This window comes from Amphiura filiformis, chromosome 6, assembly GCF_039555335.1.
Source record: "Amphiura filiformis chromosome 6, Afil_fr2py, whole genome shotgun sequence".
In the NCBI taxonomy this organism is placed as follows: domain Eukaryota; kingdom Metazoa; phylum Echinodermata; class Ophiuroidea; order Amphilepidida; family Amphiuridae; genus Amphiura; species Amphiura filiformis.
In genome coordinates, this window is record NC_092633.1 from 38,623,834 (window position 1) to 38,651,160 (window position 27,327).

General features: G+C 37.0%; 1 protein-coding gene across 1 annotated transcript; it reads left to right on the forward strand.

Annotated features, from left to right (window-relative positions):
* The first annotated feature begins 710 nt into the window (after positions 1-710).
* Positions 711-26,887, forward strand: LOC140154515 (uncharacterized). The gene is made up of 18 exons (XM_072177085.1): positions 711-1,103; positions 3,091-3,235; positions 4,880-5,052; positions 5,753-5,880; positions 6,590-6,851; positions 7,507-7,703; positions 8,138-8,271; positions 8,961-9,108; positions 13,625-13,808; positions 17,756-18,001; positions 18,582-18,726; positions 19,301-19,473; positions 19,872-20,002; positions 20,575-20,833; positions 22,323-22,519; positions 23,513-23,646; positions 24,196-24,343; positions 25,778-26,887. The coding sequence occupies exons 1-18, from the start codon at positions 906-908 to the stop codon at positions 25,962-25,964; spliced, it is 3,189 nt and encodes a 1,062-aa protein (XP_072033186.1). The 5' UTR covers positions 711-905; the 3' UTR covers positions 25,965-26,887.
* The last annotated feature ends 440 nt before the right edge of the window (positions 26,888-27,327 follow it).

A 27,327-nucleotide genomic window follows, 5' to 3' on the forward strand; every position in this document is an offset into this window, starting at 1 on the left:
TATGACTTTATCATTTATGTCGAATTTTGCTCTGTTGACCTATAAAAACAACAAATGTGGCCAATTCCATTTAGGTGCAAGTTGGGACATGTGTAAACATTACAAATATGCAGAAATCAGGTTTGAAAAAAATTAACCAATTTCATATTATAAGATCGTACATTATGGCTTTAACAGATAAGTGACGATATGTTATTGTTCACTGAATGGAACTCGCAGAAGTTAAATGGGACAAGTCAAATTATTTATGTGTATTGATAATGTAAATGTATTTTTATTCACGTTTTATGGCTTAATTCCACAAAGTGTAAATTAGGAAAATAAAAATATATTTTCCCCCACCAATTTGAGCTTTTTTCGTATAAAAGTACATGGTCCCATTACCTTCATCTGTAGGTAATTTGTGATGACGTCAGTTTTGCATTATAAATACCCAACAAACATAGAATAAATTCAATAATGCCCGTTTTATTCATCATGAAGAGTGGCCAATTCAGAATAAGAAATATTAAGTTGCCTAGCTCTTTCATTTATTTTTTGCAAATTTAATAGGCAAATGCGCTTAATGGTCACATATTAGCTGCAACCCTAAGTCGACGTCGACTCGACCATAATTTTTTACCATTTTTAAGTGCGCTGACCTGAAATTTTATATTCAGTCAAAATATTGACACGTTATTATTTGATATGGAATAGTTCACGTACTGTACACAATTATATGCGTTTAGTTCAATATAGAAAGGTTTTCGAACTTTCTGGGTTCATCAATCTGTTGCAAGTTCGTGTTATTATATGTTTATTATAGTGAGCTATAGTGGTGACATATATTGGAATAGAAGTCTTTACAATCCGTCGCGTCGTTTACCAAAGCTGCTGTATACTATAGCAATTTTGTTTGATATAAAATGGCGCATATTCCTTCTCTTCCGGCGTCGTCTGTTTTTAATGGCGTCAATATTATTGTCATGTGCATTGGAATAATATCCATGGCATTATTTATAGTAACAGGAAAACTATTCAGTATGAGATGGAAATATCAGCGCGACCTGGCTCCATTCGTACTAGCAGAGAAACGGCACTGGCTTCTAGGACATTTGTATTTGGCAAGTATATTATAAAGTATAAGGCCACATAAAATTTAAAAATTCGTTTCACGTCCCCACGTGTTTGGAAAAGTGAGTATAAAAAGAAAGGAGGTGTTTTTGTTTGTTTTTGCAAAATTGACAGCAGTTTCCGCATAAAAACTAACATTGCTAGCAGTTTTCAGCATCTTCAAGGAACACGATGAGGCCCTTTCTATTATTTAAGGGTAGGCACTCTTAAAATTATCTAGTCTATTTTGAATAGAAACTTGGTAAAATTTGACTAGGAAAACAGAGCGGGACATGACATATTTTTCTTTAAAATGAGTCGAATATTTTGACTAGTTTGAAATGACAAGGACATTCTAATCAAATAATATGAAGCGGAGATCTAGTCAATAATATTATCTAATGAATACATTCAGGTCAAATATTGATTTGGAGATCTGGTCAATAGTTACCATGGTTACTTATAAAATAAACCGGAAAACATATCCATTTGAAAATATTGGCAGCTGAGGTCAAATGACGATTATATCAGTTTAATAGTCTTTTAATAAAATTTAGCTGTATTTCATTTGGCAGAACCATATAATATTTTCCAAAATATTATTGTTGTATTTGTTTGGAATTATTTTATTTTCTGTCATTTTTAAAATTCGTCTAATCAAATGCTTGTAACTTTACTTCTTGCACGTTGGATTTAATGGGGTGTCATAATGTGTAGGATTAGATAGTGCATCTACTAAAAAACAAATTTACCCAAATATGGTATAGTTTTAAAATTAGGATTTTATTCCAAGTGTTCGGATACTTTTTTGGGCGCAGTATATGATTGTAAACACTATATTTGTGTATATTCTCAGTCATCCAGGTATATAAACTTGATATTGTAAACACTGTCTATCAGGACGCAGTTCTTTCCTAGTGCACTCACGATATGCTACAATTGAGTTATAAGAATAGAGATTATAAAACTTAACCATTGTAGATGGGACCATATTGGATCACATCAGTGCCTGCTTAATATTACCAAGTCACTAAAAATTGTAAAAAAGACCACTTGACATCATTGTTTAGTCAACAAAGGCGAGGGAATGGTCTGTCGATATGCTTGAACAAACCGGTGCACTGTTCAATGGCTTTCTTGTACTATATGAAATGTGGTGGGCGATTCAAAATACACGTGCCCAGAGCAAACTACAATGCGTACGCAGGGCAAAGAAAGAACAATGGAAATTACCATAATTTGCGCGCATACTGCCAGGCAATGACGTCACATGTCAAGTGGTCTATAGTGCCCTACCTACAGGCATAAACGATGATAAACCCACAAGCCTCAGCCCACTATACAAGCTGTATCAGAATGACAGTACCCATCAAGTTTTCATTGATAATGGATGAGTCTGAAACACAAGATCCAAATAATTTGTAGATTAATTGTATAACAGGTCATAAATTATACATTCTGAACATTTCAATTTGGAAGAGGCAGGCTTTTAATAAACATTTATGGGTACCAGTGGCGTAACTAGGGTTGGTAGCGCCCGGGGTAAGAAACAAAATTGGCGCCCTACCTCCACCCCCACCCGAGAATATCTTAGACGCGGGCAGTGGCGCATACATAATTCCCTCCCCCAATTCTTGCAAACAATTGCGCGCGGAATTTTGGACAAATAGGGCCTACCACTAAGTAATTTTGGTTACCAGAAGTTTAATATCGGTCTTAAAATGTTCTTTCAATTGATTTCGTGCTGAAATATGACTTTCATCGCTTGGAGGGGCGAAGGATCGATGCTGAATTGGTCAATTTGGCGCCCCTAGGGGTGGCGCCCGGGGCACGTTGCCCTTGCCCCCTCCCCCCGGAGTTACGCCACTGATAGGTACCAATCATTTTGATACAGCCTGTATATTGTCCTATTGCTTAGGCTATTCCTTATGTCGATTCAAAACCACAGCCTACGGAACTGTAACTGTTTACTTTTGTTTTGAACTTGTTTTATTTAAGGCTAGTGATCCTGTGATACTAATTGAAAATATTCAGAAGTACATCACCGAGATCAACGATGCTGGGCAATTTTGGATGGGACCATTCTTGTGTTACCTTGGTGTTGGAAATGCTGAAACGGCTAGAATAATCATGTCAACGGCTGGTATGTTTAATTTAACACTCTGAGCTAAAGGGCTTATAAGCATGTTTTGGTTTTGGTAAAGACGTTTTACTCACATTTAAATGTCAGGTTATATAAAGGTCATGAAAACATTTTTTTAAAGATTTATATGAAAAAACAATACAACATCTTAAATTAAATGTTGCCAGAACTTTATTACAAAATGTTTTTTGGCAAACATTTTGGCAAAATATTGCGTCGACAGTCGACACCTAATAACGTTGTGTACAGAAAAACAGAATGTTTTGCATAACGTTTTCAAAAATGCTTTCTAAATGTTATTAAAACGGTTTATGCCCTTTATATAAACGGTTTATACCCTTTATAAAACGCGACTTTTAAACGTTTTCTGATTAGTTTGCTGGGTATCGATCTAAACATTAATTATATGCCGTTAATTGTATGCCAAATTTGGAATATGCAGTCGAAGCAGAATTTATTTCTGCGCATTTATGAAACCTCATTTGTTCCAATGATCCCAATATTGATGCCGCAGCGTAAGATTTTAAAGTTGCAGCAAAATCCTGTTGCCTTTTATCATGTTTATTCAGTATCCATTGAAGGAAATCTTATCAGCTATCAATGGATTATTCTTTTTGTTTCATGCATTTGGAGGAGATCAAAACATGTGACAATTGATAACAATTGTCATTATTCACATCAGTGAACTGACAAGGTCCTTAATGGCCTACAATTGCAAGTTGTCCTTTCGGTGGTAAAGTTAAATTCAAAATAATTATACTGATTGGGAGGTGTTCACATCAGATGTAACCCTCGGTCTTCCACTTCTTGTGACCTTCTTGGTCACAAAAAAGATTGAACTTGTAATGTTTTAATATGGTATAAGTAAACAATAACCATTGATATGAATAATGACATTTTCCTATTGATTATTACATCATTACATGTTTTGACCCCTCCAAATTCCCGAAACAAGAAAATTAATCCAATGAGCGCGGAAAACATTTCCTTCCATGGACACTGAATTCAAGGCAATAGGACTTTGCTGCAACTTTCAAATCTTGAGAGACTTTCATTTAAATGTACGCTGTGACTTCAATAGTGGGACCATTGCAACAAATGAGGTGTCATAATGCCCAGAAATAGGCAATAAATTCTGCTTCGACTGCATATTCCAAATTTGGCATACAATTAACGGTTGAATATATAGTAATGTTCAGTTAGTTTTTTTTTCAGAAATTATCTAAGTAACTTCGCAGTAAAAACAATGAATCATGATATTTATTTATTAAATTTGAAAAAAGAAACCTAATCAATTCATACAAACCTCACAGCAAGTGATAAAAACTCACTGCAGATTCGCGTGATATTACACGATAAACAAATATCCAAAACATGATAAATTTTCAAAAATAAAATAAAGCGTCCATCAAAGAAAAAAGTCTGCCAAATTCAATATATGCACAAGTACCTCTGTCCTGATTAGGTAATGTGTCACCAGATTTTTTGACATTCAAACCTTAATTTGCTCGGACTGCTCATAAGTGGCTTGCAGACAATGAGGGACAAAAAAGGACGTTTTCTGGACGTCGTCTGCTCTATGCTCGTAAGATTAAAACGAACCAATATTATTAAATGTTTTGTAACGCTGCTATTACCCGACAGAGCCAAAGGATGACTACAGTTACAACATCATACGTCCGTGGATTGGTGATGGTTTACTACTGAGTGCAGGAAAGAAGTGGTCTCGAAACAGAAGGCTTCTTACACCAGCATTTCACTTTGAGACACTCAGACCGTATAACCATGTTTTTAACAACTCTTCTCTCATTTTAGTGGTACGTTTTTGTGGCTTCTTTTAACTCCATGAGAACTACCTGCCGATTGGCCAAAAAGAAGTTTTCATTATCAATTGGACCAATCAGCAACATTGTTAGAATAATTTCACCACAAAAAAAAATTGGGGTGAATTATTTGCAAAGCTCCATTCTGATTGGTGATTAAAGGGGATTAAAGTGAAGATATAATGTAATTGACCAATCAGTGGCAATGTTAGATCGGCAGGTAGTGCTCATGGGGTTATTATGGGATACAAGCAAAAATAGTTTTACATTACCATAGCCATGGTTAAGTTTATTTAAGCCTGTTAATGTAATTTACATCAGCTAAAATAAACGGACACTTTGTCTCGTGGTTCCGCCCGTAATATGGGAGGACCATTGTAGCTACAAGTAGATTCTGGGTAATACCAAACTATAAACACAATCTCAAAGTACACGGGTTGTAAAAACAAACCGAATATAACTTTTGATGCAGATGTTTTACAAACAAATTATTGTTGTCAACGGAAAGCTATAAAAGCTTAGGAATCATGTACAACGTGACATATTGCATGATGACACACATAAACATATAATAATTAATATGCATTATGCAAAGGGTTATGAACAGATAATTTTATGTCTACTAGATCTTGCAAAAACTTTGCATTGAATACTTGTTTTGCAAACATTCTCCATTTATCTTTCTAAAAAACAGAAAAAATGGCAAGAACTTTGTGGTGGTGAAGAAACATCAATTGAAGTTTGTCAACAAGTCTCGTTATTTACTCTTGACAGCCTCTTGAAATGTATATTCAGTATTGACAGCGAGTGCCAAACAAAAACGTGAGTACAAAGTTTGATATCAACAACATCGTGGACAAAAGGTCGTATAGTTGTGTCTTCATTGTACTTTGATCAGCAGCAAAGTGGCGGGCCTTACGTTTTGGATTGAATATCATTGGCTTGCCGTCAAACGTGAACGTTTCACAGTGTCGACACCCTGTATTATAAATATAAACTTAATACTCCGTTGGTGAGCGACGGGCGATTGGTATTTCACCGAACGCAAGAAAAGGAGTCCTATCTGATTGGCTAGAAATCGATCGCTAGATCGCTCAGTGGTAAAGTACAAACTCAAAATGGAGAGACGTATTCAATTCGATTGAAATCAATATTCTATTATTGACGCAGATAAAGAAAGTGGCATAGTGTAAATTGCATTATAGTCATATACAGCACCTACACGTGTTCCTTTATATAAGTGTAATTCTCAAAAAAAAAAATCACAATTTTGATGAACGATTTAAAAATCGTTATGGATAAAATGCAGTAAAATATATCCACAGCAAACAGCAATCGCCGCTAATTAGTGTATTGCATTTTCAGTTAGTGTATTGGAAACAAAACCTGGGTTTTACCTGACAACAAATCAAATTTTCTTGTAATGGCAATATTTGTTTCTATTGCCTAATGCTAATTGTATTAAAAATTATAATATCGTTAAACTAATGCTTATACATGGCTAATAATACATGTTTAAATATCATTTTAGGTCTGAACACCCGTATATCAAAGGCGTACAAAACCTAACCAGCCTTGTATTTGAGAGAGTGACCACTTTGCCCTATCACATAGATCTTATATATCACCTAACACCCAGCGGATGGAGATGGAGACGCAATTGTCGTGTGGTGCATAACTATTCTACCAGTGTTATCAAACAAAGGAGACAAGCGCTCAGCACTGGAGAATACCAAAAGAAAGAAAAAGAGAGAAAATACATGGATTTTGTGGATATTCTACTTAGTGCGAAGGTCAGGTTTTATTTAGTTTACACCTATGTACTCATAGAAGGCAATGGTGGCGGCGGCAGTAACATACGGTGTCCATTCATAATCGCGAGGTAGCTCAAGATCATAGGTTCGAACCCCTGCAGCGCAATCATGTTGTGCACTTGGACAAGGCTCAGTTTACCCTATCCAGATTTACAATTACAACCTAAATGCGGTCAGGAGCTGCGTTGAAGTTGCGCCAAGACCCTGCGTTCCAAAAGTATGGTCTTGGGAACTAGTGCATGTAGGGTTATGGGAACTAAATTAGGTAAAGTTTGTTCGGCTTATAAAAGGCGGAAAAAAGTAAGACTCATAACACTGTGTATTGATATAGAATGGCGTGCACGCTGTTGGGCGCAATGCTTACGCTAGGTCTGCGTTGCGTAATGCGTGACTAGCGCAAACTGATGTGAATTTACTTTATTGACGCGCGTAGTAACAAAAGCCGAATAATTTCCGCTTTATATAAACCGAACTAACTATGTCTCATTTACGACAGACAATCACGATATGTTAATTAGGATCGGGGGCTTCGGTTTTGTTAATTAGTTTAAGGTTAGGGTTGGGGTTAGTAACCCTAACCTTGATTAACAAATCGTGATGGTCTGTCTTTTCATTTCTTTCACTGGCCTTATAGGACGAAGACGGTAAGGGTCTTTCTGATTCTGAAATTCAAGACGAGGTCGACACATTTATGTTCGAGGGCTACGACACGACATCCAGCGCCGTATCATTCATGCTCTACAATATGGCCAGACACCCTGAGTACCAACAAAAGTGTCGTGAAGAAATAGATGGGTTATTCAGAAGCAAAGAAGATGAAGTGATAAATTGGTAAATATGTATTATTGTTTAAGAGCGTTAATAAACAACAACAAATACAACGTTCAGCATAATATGATTCGAATGACAAAAAGCATTTTTTTTTTTTTTTGTCTGTCTTATATTTTGTTTTTCAAATAGTTCTCTTGTACCACAGTTTTTCTAAGCGCTTCATTGTAATAAAGGATAAAACACCCCCAAAATAATGTAAATTTGAACTTGAAATCTCGGGCTTATTATGTTTTCTTCTCTCATTTTCCCTGTATGGTCGTACCACCTGTACCATTCTGGTTTTGGATATGCAACGCTGTAAACATACTACGCTTAAAACATGTAAAACAAGGTAATAGGGCACATAAAGTGCGGTGAAATTGACGCAAAGTGTACACATGCCGCACGGCCCAAGCACGAAATTCTTATTCTTTCTAAAAACTTGTTCATTACAGGGATGACCTGACTAGACTACCTTTCCTGACTCTTTGTATCAAAGAAAGTCTCCGTTTACATCCTCCTGTTCCAGTCATCATGCGTAAAGTAGGGCAGCCGTTGACATTCAAGGATGGCAGAATTGCGCCAAAGGGTAAATATAGCCATGTCAAATGGAAAGACTTAATGATAACCCAAAACTTAATCTGCTTTATTGGTCTTTCTTTGAGGAACCTTCCTATGAGGAGACAACACATAACTACCGCAGTCTTCATTATAAGGTGTCGCGTTTTTCTCAAACAAATCAGTTTTATCACGAAACAATCATGGAAAACATATTCACCCTTCTCAAGACTGTAGCCTTTTGGCGCAGATCAACCATACCATATAGAGCCTTTTTAAATTCGCTAAATTCCGAGATACGCCATACTCTGAGGACTGTCAAAACCTAGTGACTGCTCCACCCGAGAAATTTTTTTCGGAGGTCACTGGGTTTATCAGACCTCTGGATATAACGTGGGTTTTTCAGGATTACCACGGTCTAAAGATCCTATGATAGGGCTAGCGTAAATCATGTTGGTGTTTAGATTTACAAACCGGAAGTGTTGATATTGCGATTTATTACGTGACAAATTATGTTGATGAGCCTTACGCATAAACCTGTATGGTCATAGCCTGAGTTCCCAACAATAACTTCAAATCGTGTACTGTAGACACACAAGATGATAAATAAAGTTCATTACACATATAGCATCAAATAAAGGCCTTTCAGTTCACCAAATTGTTTTCCATTTGAAAATCGGTGAATATATCCCGTGTCTTATTTTGAATTTTCTTTTCAAGGTACATACTTTATCGTTCCTATCTACGGCTTACATCGAAACGAACACATATGGAAAGATGCCAGTGAATTTAAGCCAGACCGATTTCAAGCAGAGAACTGTCGTGATAGGTCTCCTTATGCATTCGTCCCATTTTCAGCAGGACCAAGGTATTGTTGTGTTCTTCGGAACACTATTTATTTGTAGACTCAAGAATACACTAGATAGATGATCTTGTCAGTTCATTCATTTATTAGCATATAGGTGTTGTACAAGACGACATCAAAACTATGTCTTACATGTTTCATACCAGGATCAAGACTGACCACGTGGAAAAACTCTTGTGCAATGATCTAAGCCCTTATATGGCATTATGCAAATTAGTGACCAAATGATCAAGGAGAAGGGGATTAGAGGGGAATTTGAGAGCCCTGGGAGTGGTCTGAGCAAGGCTGCTTGAGGGATTTGTTGCATCACACTAGATTAGAGGAGTGACAGGTGGGGACACAATCCTTGACTGGCTTTATGTGTGAATTGAATTTGGGGTGGGTCACAACACTGCCCTCCCCTGATCGAAACAATGTCCGCATTGTTTGGGCCTATAAATGTCAACTGAATGCAAAATTTAGCTACAAAATCTAAAATGCAACAATGCTACTATAATGCTACTCATACTTTATCATTACTTTGTATGTCAAAACTATACAGAAATATTAATAATGGGGAAAGTTACATCATCAATGTCAATACAGACAAGCTAAAACAAAAACAAACCAAAAATTGATGAAATGTGGGAGCAAATGTTTTTGACAGATAGTAAACAAAACAAGCATGTGAAGGACAATCCTGAACATGATGACTGAATGGGCATGTGGTGTCATAATCCCCTGTCTGGACAGGGAAGGTCACTTGACCCTACATGAAATTATATTAATGCTTACAGTCCATATGATTAAAATGTGCATAGCATAATTTCAAAACATTTTCCCTTGTCAAAATTATCAAAATCTACATTAACACAAATCTACATTTGTAACAACTTTTAAAGTTACGAAAAACTTTTTTTTTGCATAAAAACTAAACATATACGCATGGTCCAAGAATTTTAAGCTGACCTGTTAAATCAATTTTGACTCTATATAACTTTGATACTCTTTTGTCTCAAAATTGTGTCCGATTCCAAAACATTGAAAACAAAACTGTGAGCGTGGCGAACAGACACAGTTTCACAACGAACGTTTCTAATAGCCATAACAAGATTTGGCCTATAAATTAAAATCATAATCGCGAAAAAAACCCAGAAATTCCCCAAATCAATATCAAATCAAGGCACACAATTTAATCTTGTTCTTTGTACAAGATATATACATCAAATACTTAGTATGTGAATTAAACATCCATCATCCAAAACATAATAAAGTTTGGACCTACTCGAGCAATAGCTTATTTCTGTTACCTTTATCTCGGATGTACGAGAATGAACTTGGCTAAATCACAATTCACTAAAACGCGAACGATTCCATGAAACGCAAGCAATTAACGCAATTGAAATGCAACTTAAATGCGTAATATCCATGACGTATTTAAATATCTTACTCTACAAAACTTAATTTTAACATGTGACACGTGACTTCGCAACATAGAGCTTTATATAATACAGAGCTCTCTATGATTCGTAAACATCAACATCATTGTGGTTAAGGAAATGGTTAGATAAAACAATAATAATCAAATCAATCTTTTCCAATGCAGTCAACCATAATGTTCTCAAGTTAATTTAGTCTAGTCATTCCAAGCAATTCAAATACTGTACTTAAAATTTGGACACATAATCATTTCAAAATCAAAAGGCCAATTACATATACGTGGTCTGGCACAGTCATGAACAAAACAATTAACAGAAAGATACATTTCAATTGACCAAAATAATCACACAAAATTTGAACTTGAAGTCTTCATTATGCTTATTAAAACCAATGTCTCAACTCAAGGAAAATTAATTGCAGGTCCCCAAAACATTTACATTGACCAATCACCATGGACCAATCAGAAAATCAATAATTCTAACCTAAGTTTTGCTTATTCATTGAAAATGAAAGAACGAGACTCGAGATTTGCCAAAACATGATCACATACATGTATTAAATCTCAACATGCTCATAATGCTTGGAATATTTGAAATAAAAGCACACATAACTTTTCATGCCTGTACAATTACTTATACCTGTACTGCAACATACAAGGTTCAACCTCAACAGTATTTTTGAATACTGTTAACGATATACTTCAATGTTTACATCTTCACTGTTTAAAAACAAACAAACAAATTTATCACATTAATGTACTTAACCATGACCATATGTTAACCTTTCATGTGCTTCTGATCTCCAGACTCCAATACATGTAACATTTAATAAATCTGGTGCGTAACAAAACTTCACAATTAGGACTTTAAAAAAACCCAAATGTATCCTCCCATTTAAAACAAAATAACTTTCCACATTGATGTTTTATAAATCCATAACCAATCAAGTTCAGTTCTTATTCAAGTTCAAGTTCAGTTCAATATGTTCTTCCTATCATGATGAAGTCAGCTGCTTTCAATTTTAGTCCATGTCCAATGTAGGTCGGATAAAAAAAGACGAATTTATGTGTCTAATTTTAACTGCTCAGTCATCAAAAGTGGCAAATGTTTTGCTATTGAACTTGAGTTATCCATGTGACAAGTTACTTTTAAACTTGGTGTTAATTAATTGTTCTCATTGCAATTTCTTTGGCGCGCCACAGTCCATCCCAGAAAACTTTTGCAGCGTCTCCCAGCTGTGTTTATACGTGGGACATATACGACGTGATTTGCCATGAAACGGCAACAAAATTTTAACCTGTTCTGTTCATCATCAGTTTCTTCATTGACAGTCACTTTGTCAAATAGAACGTACTGTGGCATTTTTCCAAATGCCTTTTAATTAACATACCGACTCAGTCTTCATATAGCGCAGATACATGTATACCTCTAAAAATGCCATGGCGTAATTTACTGTAACAGACGTCCATGCCTGCCAGTACTCTTTCCTGCGCTGCGGTGCCTGTCCGCACAAGTCCACTTTTCTTTATAAAGAAGTCCACACTGAGATAGATATGATCCGTCGATGATGAACCAGGTAACAACTTGATTTTTGAATCGCTGTCACAAAAGTTACATAATACAGAGAATCTCCTGATTCGGTCGCCAAACCGATTATCGGGCCACCTACTCTGGCCCATAACGATAAAACACCAGGCACAGTTTCAAAGTCAATATGAATATATACGGTCGATTCATCTTTAAAAAAGTAAACTATAAAATAGATAACCGCGGTTCTAAACTTACAAATCACTATACTTCTGTTGAGACAATTGTCCAAAATCTATGAGTCGGATACCTTTATCATCTTTGATGTAAAAGTGCTGGAGATCCATTGTTCAGCATGCATATGACATGCATGTATAAAAGTTTAGGCGGTAGTTCACCATTCACTGAAAATAAAGCATAGCCTCCTTCAGTTCCATTCATCTGCAGATTGGGATCTTCACAGTCAAGTTCATCCGCAGTAGCTTGCATCATAGCAACAGCTCCTTGTCCCACTCTTGAAATATCTAGATCATTGAAGTCCAGACTGGCATGACTGGTGCTAATTCCATTAGGCATCAACATCATGGACATTGCCACAATTATGTGGGTAACTGGTAGCATGTTCGAATTTGGCATGTTAAAGTCCAATTCCACCGCTAGCCGCCAATGTTGTGTTCTTCGGAACACTATTTATTTGTAGACTCAAGAATACACTAGATAGATGATCTTGTCAGTTCATTCATTTATTAGCATATAGGTGTTGTACAAGACGACATCAAAACTATGTCTTACATGTTTCATACCAGGATCAAGACTGACCACGTGGAAAAACTCTTGTGCAATGATCTAAGCCCTATATGGCATTATGCAAATTAGTGACCAAATGATCAAGGAGAAGGGGATTAGAGGGGAATTTGAGAGCCCTGGGAGTGGTCTGAGCAAGGCTGCTTGAGGGATTTGTTGCATCACACTAGATTAGAGGAGTGACAGGTGGGGACACAATCCTTGACTGGCTTTATGTGTGAATTGAATTTGGGGTGGGTCACAACAGTATTTTTCAATCAATCATTTAAGGGGGTACTACACCCTGGCCAATTTTGTGCCTATTTTTTGCATTTTTTTCAAAAATCATAGCACATTGTGACAAGTAAGATATGTACATTATAGGGGCAAGGACTACAACTACTGTACTGGAAATTTTATTTCAGCACAGACAACAGTTGTGGAGTTACAGTCAAAAATGGGGGAAAACCAATATTTGATAAATAAATCAATAACTACTTGTCTTGAGTTGCTGAATTTTCAGTGCAGTAGTTGTAGTCCTTGCCCCTATAATATACATATCTTACTTGTTACCAATGCGCTATAATTTTTGAGAAAAATACAAAAATAGGCACAAAATTGGCCAGGGGTGTAGTACCCCCTTAATCAATCAATCAATCAATCAATCAATCAATCAATCAATCAATCAATCAATCAATCAATCAATCAATCAATCAATTAATCAATCAATAAATCAATAAATCAATTTTTAATATTTTGACCGGTAATCACATTCTTCTTCTGTATTTCAGAAATTGTATTGGACAGAACTTTGCTATGCAAGAAATGAAGATCCTCATGGCTCAAATTATGCGCCATTTTGAAATATCTGTTGACGAATCCGTCCCGGTCGTGGAAATGTTTGCAATCATTTTGCGGGCCAAAAATGGAATACGGTTACATGTGAAACCAAGAAAATTAAACATTACCAAAACCTGATCTTCAAGTTTGATGTATAGGCCTAAGTAATTGAAGAACGAAATGATAAATGAGGCAGCCTGAGATACTGTGATTCGGTAATTATGACGTCCGTGTTGTACTCCTGGTAATTCTTTCGCAATCAGGCCTGGCTGGCAGAACAATTTTTCTCGTGGTTTCTTATTTCGTGCGGGTAGATCCTGTTCTCACATGATGTATCGCGCATGTCTATAGGAACAGCCAGACGTTACCATGGTTGCCCAATATCGAAACTGGCTGCGGGGTATTCTTCATCCACTGCAGTCATGAAGAAAGCAAATACTTGGAATAATATTTCAAAATCGAATGATCGCACCCGTGATCGAGTCCAAGTATGAACTGACCTACTACTATTATGTTGCAACAAAATCCAATTCACATGCATACATTTCCTAAATGTGAAGCACTGCATGTACCGCATTGATGAACCATGCCGGTTTTGAACGGAATGATTAGATATAGTCCTAAGACTTAATTGCCAGATCGTAACCTTCCAATAATATGAACTCAAGCGTCTATACAACAATTACATTTAAACGCAGGGACGCACGTTATGAAGTACTGGAAGAGCAAGGATGGAGGAACATTGTGCAATAGGGGAGACTGTTTACCTAGGGTGGTCCGTAGGACATACACACATGTGTCCGTGGAGCCATGGACGATGGCCCATGATCCAGACCTAGGCAAAATGCGCAATGATAATTTAGCAGTGATGGAATCTGATCATCCTCCTTCTAGAAAGAAATGACTATTTTCACCTAACTAACAAGTAAAAAGTCAGTAGCTCTTGGAATAATTTCATAAGAGCGAAATGAAAATCATTGGGGTCTCACCAATCCGACTCTATGGTCATCTTTGATGGCCGGTCTTACCCCCGGTAAGGTGCTGGGGTAAAAATGTCACATGTTATCACTACTGAAATGAGCGCAAAGGATGGATCATGGATCTACGTTTAGCTTAAGTCGTTTGGGCGTAAGCGCGTGCATTTTTTTACGCGCGACGGATACAAATTCTCAGGGGTGGGGTGGTACATTCCCCCTTTGTAGTTCTAGGGTTAAATACAGGAAATGTAACAGGAATCGTTATTAAAATAATTTACAAAATGGAAATCCATACATAAATACTTGCTGAAGATAGTTACAAGTATGTATTACATTTCAGATGATAACTATAAGTTATAACCATTTACTGATAGTGTGAAATAAAATGTGTTTTAAATACTGTAGAATCAATGGTGCAATCGAATACATTATTAGCTTATAGCCCTGTTTGTTCATGTAATGCGATAAATATCACTGGTTTGAGGTTGTATCACACTCGGTCGTAATACGAAAACTATCACTGGTTTGAGGTCGTATCACGCGAGACTATACTGGCCGTGTGTGATACGACCTCAAACCAGTGATATTTTGCGTATTGCATGAACAGACATGGCACAGTTTCATCGCCCGATATCTTCATATCGCCATGACGGTAGACTGAATCCATTTATAGTTCTTCAACAGCCACGCATGTACATTTTGTTCCGACCTGTTTAATAGTTTTGAGACCATGGACCGATGGAGTAGACTAAGGCTATTGATGTCACTGTGTCTGGTACGTCATCTGCTTTAGACTACCTCTACCAGTGGTCTACGATGCGCTAGTGTACCGTGTTATCATGGTTATGGGTAACCCCACAGTGTTGACGAATGAGGGCAGGAGTCGATTTTTTCTGCACATATAAAATCCGAATTTTTCTCAGTTTTTGATTTCAAAACGTACGGTTGTTTGTCAATACTCACGCTTACGACTACCATGTTCTTTCGACACATATATGCAAGTGCAAGCCTTACAATTGGTTTCTTTTGAAACCAAAAATCACGTGAGATATTCATCATTTGCTACCCCGGTATCCGAAGATATATCGTCTCAAAATCAATACACGTGTATCCGCTTGCATAGCAGTTACACGTGTATTGATTTAGTTTCCCTGCCTGTTCAACATAATTATTTAACTACCAGGCGTTGTCGCTGTGCAGGGGTTAACGAATTTATAATTTAGCATGTTTCATGCATTTAATATAAACAAATAAATATATAACACCACAATCCTAATGCATGCATGTTTTTATAGTTTTCTCATTTTGCCATGCGACAACCGCCAGGCCATATAATACGGCGCGCTACACAGTGTCAACGCCCTGTATGATAAATATTTTATTCATATCCCGCTCCATACTCCGTTGGTGATCAATATTCTATTGTTGACACAGATAAAGAAAGTTTACATATGCATTGTGATATACACGTGCACGATCGAATATTCTATGCAAGAAGCTGGATGGGCTAAATGTGTTCTTTTATATAATTGTAATTCTCAAAATTAAATATATCACAATTTTTACTTTGGATTTCAAAATCTTTACTTATAAATTGCAGTAAAAGATATCCACAGCAAGATGCAAGGCCCCGCTAATTAGTGTATTGCTTTTCGAGTGAGTGTACTGGAAACAAAACCCTGGTTTTACCTGAAAACAAATCGATATTTCTTGTAATAGAAACATCATATGGGGTACTAGAGCATGCACAAATCGTAATAATGTGTAGAATATAGAAACTCTGTGGTATCTCATATGATAGTCATGGTATGATTAGCCTGAGTCGCTCGGCCTAATCGAACAAAATTGCGATGCGTAGCTGTTGAAAAACGAGAGGATTCGCTGTACTATCACGGCAATTTTTGACACGAAGATATATAGGGATGATGACGATGTGTGCTATTGCCAGGTAGCGAGTAATTGCCGTCTCTACCGCATACGCGATCAGCACGGTTACAATAGCACAAAACAATATAGCACACAATGGTAGTCTCCGTATTATGCAAGTTGCAGTAATATTGTACCGTGAATAGCCTTTTGTCCTCTGTCTGCCCATAGCAACGACAGAGAGTGCGGTACAAACAAATGAAACCCAGTGAAACCTTATTTTCTTGCTTATTGAAAAAATAGGGTTTCTGTACTCAGAATTTAAAAATCCATAAATGAAAATGTGCAACAAACGAAAAATTACGTCACCAATACCCGCGATTTAAATCAGTCCCCTTAATGTCAAAATATGAAAGCAAGAAGATTTTTCCAACTTTGGCGACTGGTTTGTGCCAGAGTTTGTGCTTTGATAATCAGTTCTGTAGCTAGCAAACCTGTTCTGCTATCGTCAAAGGAAGGAGAGCTTCATGGAAAGGCAAGTTACGCGCGTGAAGCATTTAGGGTCTAAAAAACACTGATTTTCAAGAATAAGGGTAGTTTTCTGAAACTGAACAACTTGTTTTGGGTACCTTTTCAAATTTGGTAATTACGAAAAAAAAAAGGGTACATTTTATTATTTTTACTAGCCAAAAACTCATTAGGGTGTAAATTCTGTATTAAATATTAAGGGCTAAATTTGCTGGTAGGGTGAAACTCGTTTTAGGGGTGTTTCAAAAAAGTTTGTCACGCATGCGTACATACTTTAGTGCCCCCCGGAAGCAAATCAGGACGTTATATGTGAACTTTGTCCACTTGTTGATTGCAACTACAGCTATTTATAATACCGTTTGCATGATCAAGACTACAGCTTACTATTGAACTTTTGCGCCCGCGTTTGCGTTCAGAGGAAGGAAGTTTCCAATACTGAAGTATGGAAATCAAATCATGACGTCATTGTGCGAACTTTGTGCACTTGATAAGTAAAGCTGCAGTAAATTTGACACTATCAAGGTTATTAACATCTTGCTATTATACACTATGAACTTTTGCGCCCGCTTTTGCGTTCGATATATGCCTTAAATCATATCAGAAAATTAACCCAATATGATTGACGTCAATTGAAGAAGTCTTTGGCTATCGACTCGACAGAGACGTTTTTAAAAAAACCCTGGGCTACTACTTTCCGAGTTTTGACGCGTGACGTACAATACCGTGAATTCAGTATTTTATTGCAACAAGATGAGTGATACAAATGTGAAATCTCTGTCATCTTTGGCCCTTAGTGATTTCACTCAAACACTTGGCTTGACCATTCTCATCGGAGCATTTGTGACTATTGTAGCATCTGTATGGAAATTATTTCAAATAAAATGGAAGACCGAAAGAGACCTGGCTCCTTTTATTTTAGCCAAACCGCGACATTGGCTTCTGGGACACATGTATCTGGTAAGTACACATTATTTTGAAAATAACACTGGAAAACTCACTTTTTATTACGCGGCTCGGACCTGTGCATGAGATAAGTTAAATTGAGTCTCCTTTCTTGTTTACTGATAGTTTTAATGAATATCCCACATAATGTCCCCACTTGCAACCTTGCATAACTGTTTAATGGACAGTGTGAAGTTGTATACGTTTTGATAGAAAAGTTCGATACCATCCATCACTAAGCCTTTGTAAATGATCAATCTTGGACCTCCAAGAAATCTTAGGCGTCTGATTTGACTAGCCTTTTTGGAGAATAATATCCTTGCATATGCCAAAACAACTAGGATTATTAATGATAGCCAATTAATGACCATCCAGGATTCGATAAAGCAGCCTCCAGATACGTATGTCCAATTGTTTCCTACAAGGGTTTCTTACAATTATATCAAAAGTAATAATTCAGTACGACTACAATCCAAGTTCTTTTGTAATCTAATATCTTTTTTTAAATATTGATATAATTTTATTATTGTCACATTGCATTTTGATAAAATATTTGTCGGGTTAAAATCTTATGACATCTACTTTCTGTAACCAGGCAAAAGATTTTAAGAAAATTTTGGACCAATTGAGTGAGATGATGACGACTGTCAATGATGTTGGGCAGGTTTGGTTTGGTCCGTTCCATTGCTACCTTGGAGCTGGCACGCCAGATGCAGTCAAGGCAGTTTTGTCTTCTACATGTAGGTACCATTCAAATGGCTTCATTTAAAACAAACAAACAAACAAAACAAACAAACACGCAAACAAGGAACAAAAACACGTATAGGGTTCACGACTTTAATATCCGAATTTTCTATCATTGCTTAGGCTTGATCTTGACAGGTCAAAACCATGACTAAAATAAATGTTTCAACTACTAGTATACTAATCATGCTAATAAACTGTAATTTAAGGGGCGAGGGTTTATAGGATAACGTTTAGGGTTAGGGTATATAATGCGGCACTTATCATGTCACCGAGTGGTTGGCGATGGAGACGCGCGTGCGGACTGGTCCATAACTATTTCAGGGGTGTCATAGCTCAACAAGTGAGGGATGTCAAAACATTTTTGGGACTAGCTCACCTCAGCTCAGGACTAGCAGATGCAGATCGGATGCGGAAACATGGTATAGGTGGTATATTGGGACGTTCATGCGGTTCCGGCTTGAAAAGTACCAAATTAATTGACGATTTGAGTTTATTTTGGCACAGGCCTAGTAGGGCCTAGAGTAATAAATTTGCTTTGATTTGATATACTTTCCGGTTCATTTGCAGCCCCGAAGGATGACTTCAGTTATGGGTTAGTAAAACCGTGGATCGGAGACGGATTACTTATAAGCAGTGGGAACAAGTGGAGTCGAAATAGAAAACTACTCACACCAGGCTTCCATTTTGAAATTCTCAAACCATACGCTAAACTATTCAATGAATCCACCGCCGTTCTTGTGGTAAGGATGAATATACTGTAACTTAACAGTGGTGCAGAAAATTTAGAAAATCCCATAGCAAAATGGCCGAAAACCGCTTGTGCATACCCCACCCCATCTGGCCCGGTGCACCCAATCATGGTCGGTCCCCCAATAAGATGACTCACGCTACGCCACTGGGTGCCACTTCAATATATCTGAGACTGTCGTTATTGATAAATTATACCTTTAGCTATAAGAGTTAGGATACGATTTAGGACAGGGTACTAACAACAGATAAATAGAGTTGGGATATACGGTCATCAAAAGAACAAAATCAAGAAATTTCATAATAGTACCAACCACGTTTTAATTTCTCTGTATGTAACATATTTTATGTTGATATCACGATAAAATAAAAACTTTGTTAATTTTGATAGAAAAAATGGAAGAGGATGTGTGAAGGCAAGGAGCAGGTTTCCATGGAGATGTTCAAACAAATCAGCATGCTCACATTGGATTCACTTTTGAAATGTATATTTTCAGTCAATACAAACTGTCAAACGGAAAAGTAAGTCATTGTGCAATTTTGTAACTTTGTGCTTACAACATCAACACAACGGTCTTATAAGTGCCCGCGTTTGAGCTCTTTACATGTACTCAATTTGATCGTCCATACATGAAGTGCGTTGTGCTGTCACGGAACATATGTCAAATCAAATTACAGACTTATTTAGGCAAAAATGCACTACATTATGAGAAACATAATGTAAACTCATGCGAAGCACATTTTCTATTAAAAATTATTTTACACCACCTCCCGACACACCTCAATAAATATTTAACCCGTGTGGTTTATGCAGACCCCTTTAAGATTAGTCCTGGCACTTCGTGAATAAATATTAACTTAAAAGTTACTTTCTGATATATTCGGATATTAAGCGTTTTCCCAAGTGACCATTTGTTGACATTGTGGATGATAACGTAGTATTAATTTACCCGCCCGGGCAATCACACAATCATAATTATCTTTATTGTTTAGGCTATTATGTTTACAAGATAAGATGAGGGGTGTGTTACAGGTATATTTTGTGTATATATTTTTTTTAACCCATTACCTTCCTTGATTTGTTTTGTCAACAGAATGCGCCACCCATACCTTAAAGGTGTTGTTCAGTTAACTTATTTGGTCGTCCAAAGAGTTGCATTTCTACCATACCACATAGATTTCATTTATCATATGTCACCAAGTGGTTGGCGATGGAGACGCGCGTGCAGACTGGTCCATAACTATTCCAGGGATGTTATAGCTCAACGAGTGAGGGATGTCAAAACAGGGCAATATCACCGAAAAGATGAACAAAAATATATTGACTTTGTTGATATCCTTCTGGGTGCAAAGGTAAATGCCATGGTGTTCAAATTATCTAAAGTTCGGTGACTTTATACAAGAGCATAACAATTAAGCCATGAAGATGAAATCAGGACACACGGCAGTTGTATCTCGAGGCAAAGTACAAGTTGTTACTATTGTTACGAGTCGTATTGACTCAGGGCCAAAATCACCTTTTACCCAAATTCACACGAATGCACAACACACATACACTGTTTGATTAAGCTAACAAAATCTAAGTCTTTATTTGAAAGTAAAATATGATTGGTACATATAACAACAATTGCATACATAATATAATCACACAATCACAGTTTTAAATTAATCAGTACTTAACCATCAGTCTTCTTGTTGGTGATCATAGAGTTCTTGACAATGTTCTGGACGGCTGATGTATATATCCTTATTCACTTGTCCAGCGAAAATCAGCGAAGTCCATTGTACACTTGCGTTTATAAATATCCTTGCGAATAAAATCCTCACGTGTTGCTCTCTCCAAACACTTATTTCCTTGCGCTGCTTTCTCCAAACGGTTATCCCCTTGCGCTGCTTTCTCCAAAAATGGTTGTTCTTTCACCAATCACTCTTTCTCCAAGAAACAGGCCTTCTTTCTGCACTGCTCCACTGTATTTGACAGATGTGTTGTTTTAAAATACCAGACTCCAGAAAGTCGACAGAAGAACTTTAATGAGGAGGAGCACATTCGCGTACTCATAAATCTCCTTCGTTGCTGTATTAAATAACTCAGTTATTGTTATATGTAAACTGGTTAAAATGTACTTCTTTTTTGAAGCACGAAGACCAACACACACATGAGAAGTTCTCACGTTTTATACCAGTACTCATGCAAAAACCCATCATCTATTAATAAACCATTACTTCATTCACATCTTCACAACAGATGATGCAATCTTGGGATTTCCCAAGATCAATTATACACATTAACCTTTCACATTACATCACTTCCTGGGGGGGGGGGGGCCCGGATGTGCCAATACCCGGGACCGGGGATTTCAAGTTCCAAACATAGATCTGACTTTGTTTAAAGTAATTTGGTGGGAATCCCAAAATGACTACACACCAACTCTTGCAAGTGCAAGGGGGTTTCCCATCTCATGAAATACTTTCAGCTTGTACACAAAACTAAGTAATTAAATTACTCAGGGCACATCACACTATATTTACATAGAGTGAATGATATGGTTTGATATGGATTGGTCTTGATTTGCGTGATTGCTTTTGTGTCCACATTAGAATCACAGAGGTTAATCTGATGAGCCGAATCAGATCTGGTTAGGGAGTGAAAAATTGCCCACCCCCAATAATTTTGGCCAGGCACCATTGTCCCCCCAAAAAAAAATCTTCCGGAGCGTATTTGTCATCAAATATCAATTGTGTGCGGTTACCAATAATGTCAATTACACTATTATTGCTTTTCTCGGTGTTTTATTATAATAGTAATTATTACATTACATGTTTGTTTTATATTAACATAAAGGATGAAGATGGCAATGGGTTGACTGAAAAAGAAATTCAAGATGAGGTTGATACATTCATGTTCGAGGGCCATGATACAACAGCTAGCGCCATATCCTGGATGTTATATAATATGGCCCGGCACCCTGAATATCAACAGAGATGTCGCAACGAGGTTGACAAACTTTTAGATAAGAAGTCAGTTGATGAAATTGAATGGTATGTTGAAACAAACAAATAAGTAAAACATTAACAAAACACTTGTGTATTAAATTAGTAAGCTCATATTCTGAGCCAATTATCATGTGGGCCACATGGCACGGACAAAGGCTTCATTTTGTATTTTGATATTACTTTAACTGAAGTGCTTTATAGACGAATCCAAATCCACGCATTCCTACACCTGACTAGCAGCCTTTAGTTGGGTACCCGTCGGCTACAATGCACCCAAAATGTGAAATGATTCGGCCTTGTCGGAAATTTTAAACTGCATTCCATCACCCGTTTTACACCTTCCGCGAAAACACAGGTAGACAAAAGAATGATTTTAGTTTACAACACAATAGGCCCTACAGTCCCCTTCGGCAAAACACACAGCTTCTACATGGTCTACTATTCGCTGTTGAAGTAACATAATAATCGGATTAACTACACGCGGTATCTATGCATTGAACCATATCAAACGCTACAAATGGATGTACTTGCGAACAAAAGGACTATGTATGAATAGATGCGACGGGATTACCTGCGGAATTATCTCTATTGTATTATTCTATTAACCTTCCTCGTCCTTGCATCTTCTCTAGGTGTTAGGCGGCTTTTATTTGCACAATTGGGCGCTCAAAACACCAGGTTGGTGCTAGCGGGTAACCAAAGATGGCCGACCAAATCCTGACCATGACTTGGCTCGTTGGATTCGTCTATAACATTTGCATTCTTATTTCTTCTAAGGAGTAATCTCCTCCAAGGTCATGAAGATAAAAGAGGCTTAATTACTGGAGTGATGTTCACTCATCCGTGCATAATCCCCTCTAAGATCCACACGAGGGGATTATTGTATCAGACTATCAGTAATTGGATGGTTCGGTGGTGACATGATAAACATTGTAGCATTCATACGAATGACAGATTTTACAGTATAAGTTGTGTATATTATTATTTTGCTGGTCTTCATTTTATTTTATCTTATCCATATTACTATATACTTTTCAGGGAGGATCTAAACAAATTACCTTATCTGACCATGTGTTTGAAGGAGAGTTTAAGACTGCATCCGCCCGTTCCAATAATCAATAGAAAAGTGGATCGTCAGATAAACCTGGAAGATGGCCGTGTCATTCCTCCAGGTCAGAAATATTTCACGAAGTTTCATGTTTTTCTTGGAGTTTCCTACAACCATGTAAAAGATGTACATTTGATGCTAACAGATTGCGACAAATGTACCAAAAAAGAGAAGCGAATGATTGTTCCAGATATCACAAAGTCATGATCGCTTGAAATCCGGGTCAAAATAAAAAGTAGGTAAAAAATCGAAAATCCTAAATTTGGGTGTATTTTGAATTGAATAATGATTGCATGTACAAGCTTTTTAATGAATAATGAGAGTTGGAGTTCAGTCATTTGTAGAAAATGTGGACTAAAATCACTATTTTATTTACTCCTCATTTGATATCTGTTATTGAGGCCTTCATTCAATGTTCACCAAAGGAAAACTGGTCCATGTAGCTTGCAATACAACTTCTATTATTGCTGATGGGACTTCGTCTCGGTCTTTCAACGAATGCACAATATAGTTTGTCAAGACCCTTTTAAAAAGTTTCAAAAATGTGTAATGGTAAAGACAATGTAAAATATTGATCACGTTTAATGGATCTGCTCATTTACAATACAATCAGGTACCCCAGTAGGTGTTGCTATATATGGTCTTCATCATAATGGTAACATATGGGACGATGCAGAGAAGTATATACCAGACAGATTCACACCAGGACTTACTTTAGATAGATCACCACATTCTTTTATACCATTCTCTGCCGGACCAAGGTAGGTTATAAGATGGTTTACCTCGTATTCCGATTTCCGACGACTTTCTTCAGATAATCATGCTAGATTGACCGTTTTGTTAATTGCAGTGGTAATACGTGGGTCTACACCAGGCACAAAAAGAAACTCGTCAATTATAGTCATCCTTGCTGTTCAATTAACTTGATAATTTTGTATTATTCTGAAATATACATTTGACACCCTGTTCGTGAAAATAGAGCAAGAATCAGAGAAGATGTGAGGAAAAGGAGATAGATCAAGCTATCCTCAAACAAAATATGTGTACAGCCGGGGTTTGAACCCATGATGGGTGTGATACACAAGTTGCTGCTTACTAGTTTTAGGGAAAGGTCAGTGCCTGTATACCATCATACTATGCATACCATGCATGCAGACCCTAACATCCAGTTATATTTGAAATAAAATATGACCGAAGTTCCATGGCAAATTATAATTTCTGACGTTTGTTGACACTTTCAACCTCTACGATTTATGATACAGACCATTTTCAAGTATCAAAATATCTTTATTAGGTTTGCAGGAAATGACAGGAAAATACATAAAACAATAAAATAAAGATGATCAACAATCATCCCTTTTCTAACAAAATCTTAAAACACTCTCCCAAATAATTAATATATGTTACAAAAATGGGCGAATTTTGTGGGAATTTTTACAAAACTACATTTCTTTCTTGTAGTATCCACGTGTGGTATCCCATCAGCATGATCAGAGCAACAGGTACCACGTGTCATACTTTCAAGGAATTATCTATAGAAACATTGGAAATATTTACAATTCCGGAGTGAAAATTAATCAACCGTGGTCGGCAACACACATCACATCAACATGATCAAAGACTGCTTTCAAGTAGATGTGTAACTACTTGAGAATAAAGGACTATGAATAGGTGCGACAGGATTACCTACGGGATTATCTCAAGGATGTAATTCTGTTCTCTCTCCTTTTCTTACATCTTCTCTGCAAGAATTGACCAAGATATGCTCCTCCAAACCGTCAAACCCCAAAATCAAAAGTTGCAATTTTAACGATTCAATTATGCCTGTTACTTGTGTGTTTTATTGATTGATTCGATTTTTTACGAACAGGGTGTCAAATGAGAAAGCAAAGTCCAATTAATAAAATGCATATTTCAGAATAATTATCAGGTTGAACAGCAAGGATGATTTATAAGTGACGAGTTTCTTTTTGTGCCTGGTGTATATACCAGAGTGTGGCAATAACAATTGATTTGGATCAATTCCAGATAGACTGCTCTATACTAATACCCACCCGATGGTATCGAAACTTGAAAACAGTTTGTCTCGTGTGTGTGTCCTTCAACTTCATGAGTTCAACAGTATTAATATTGTATAGTCAACAATAGTTTCCTTGAATATCTTTCAATCTAATCATTTTGTACCATTTTTGTAGGAATTGCATCGGTCAAAATTTTGCGATGAATGAAATGAAGATTACCGTGGCACATATTCTAAGAAACTTTCACCTGTCCGTGGATACATCGGTAGAGGTTATTCCTGTGTTTGCTATTACTTTACGCGCATGGGAGGGTATTCGTCTATATGTTACACCCAGGGAGACTCTGAACAGGCAATTATAAGAACATGTGAGGGTATTCGTCTGTTTGTTACACCTAGGGAGACTCTGAACAGGTAGTTATAAGAACGCAAGAACAAGTGTTTTACAATACTAGAGACTTGCGAATAGGAGGTAAAAGAACGACACATCATGATGACAAGATTAGGCGTTTCAAAGTGGTCCAGTTGCCATGGTCGTCGGCATAGATCAGATATATCCTACATTTTGAAGCGTCTCTACTTTAACACGTTGTTCTCTTGGCGGCAGGTGACGAAATTGCAGCATGCAATTCTGACAGAGGACATCTGCATCCAATCCTGGATCTCTATGTTTCCATACACGTTCGTATGTCTGATAGATTGGAAGGTACATTGTATTCAATTGTATGGCTAATAATAAATAATAATAAAATAAATATACATTTATAAAGGCGCCATAGATCGCAAGCGACCTCTAAGCGCTGTTAATCATATATCATAAGACCAAATAAATATAAAAAAAACCGTTTCAAGTCCACCTCCCTCCTCACTTTCTGGGATCAGTCCATATTTTTTTTCTTCAATTTTCATGTTAAATTAAAACAGGTGGGGACGTGAAACGAATTAATAATGTCATGTGGCTTAAAAAGAGAAAAGTCGAATAAATCACAAAAAGCCACACACAATTTCAGTAATATAATTTAATAAAAATTCCTTTAAATAGGAATGGGCGCCCGGTGAGAGCTTTGATGTGGGTTTGGATAACATTTACTCTTGAATATAATGGGATAGCAGCTTTCATAGGCTAGCACACCAACCTCACGAAGAACATGGTCCAAAGGACACAGCATTATATCCAGTAGCCATATACTTTTAACCTAAACTCATCACCATTGCACCTTTTGCTTAGTGATTTGGTGTACTGCGCCCGAAAGTTAAAACAACAACCATAGGCTTAGGAACCGGGGGGTGGGGGTGCGGGGGCTGTAATACCTTTCAGCCCCCCCAATAATCCTTGGTGAACTTAAAAAATTGTGATAAAATAGAGGGGAAAAGGGTCTTTGTGACCTATATTATATTATAAAATTTTCTGAAAACCCCCCTCGCGTACCCCCAGTATAGCCCCAATTTTTTTCAAGTTTCAGCCCCAAGAATTTTGAAAGTCTTCCTATTAAGCCTATGACAACAATGGCAGTTTGCCTTTTTCTAGCAAGGAAAATGCGTCCATTGATTTCGTATTTCAAGCGTAAATACCTGCTGTGTACAGAACTATTTTACTTGCATTCAATGTAAAGTCTGCACAAAAAGTAACTCAGCTGTTATAGCTTCCGAACTAATAATTGTTTTCACAATATTTCAACATAAAAAGAAGGATGATTTATTTACGCGTATTTTAAAACTCAGAGC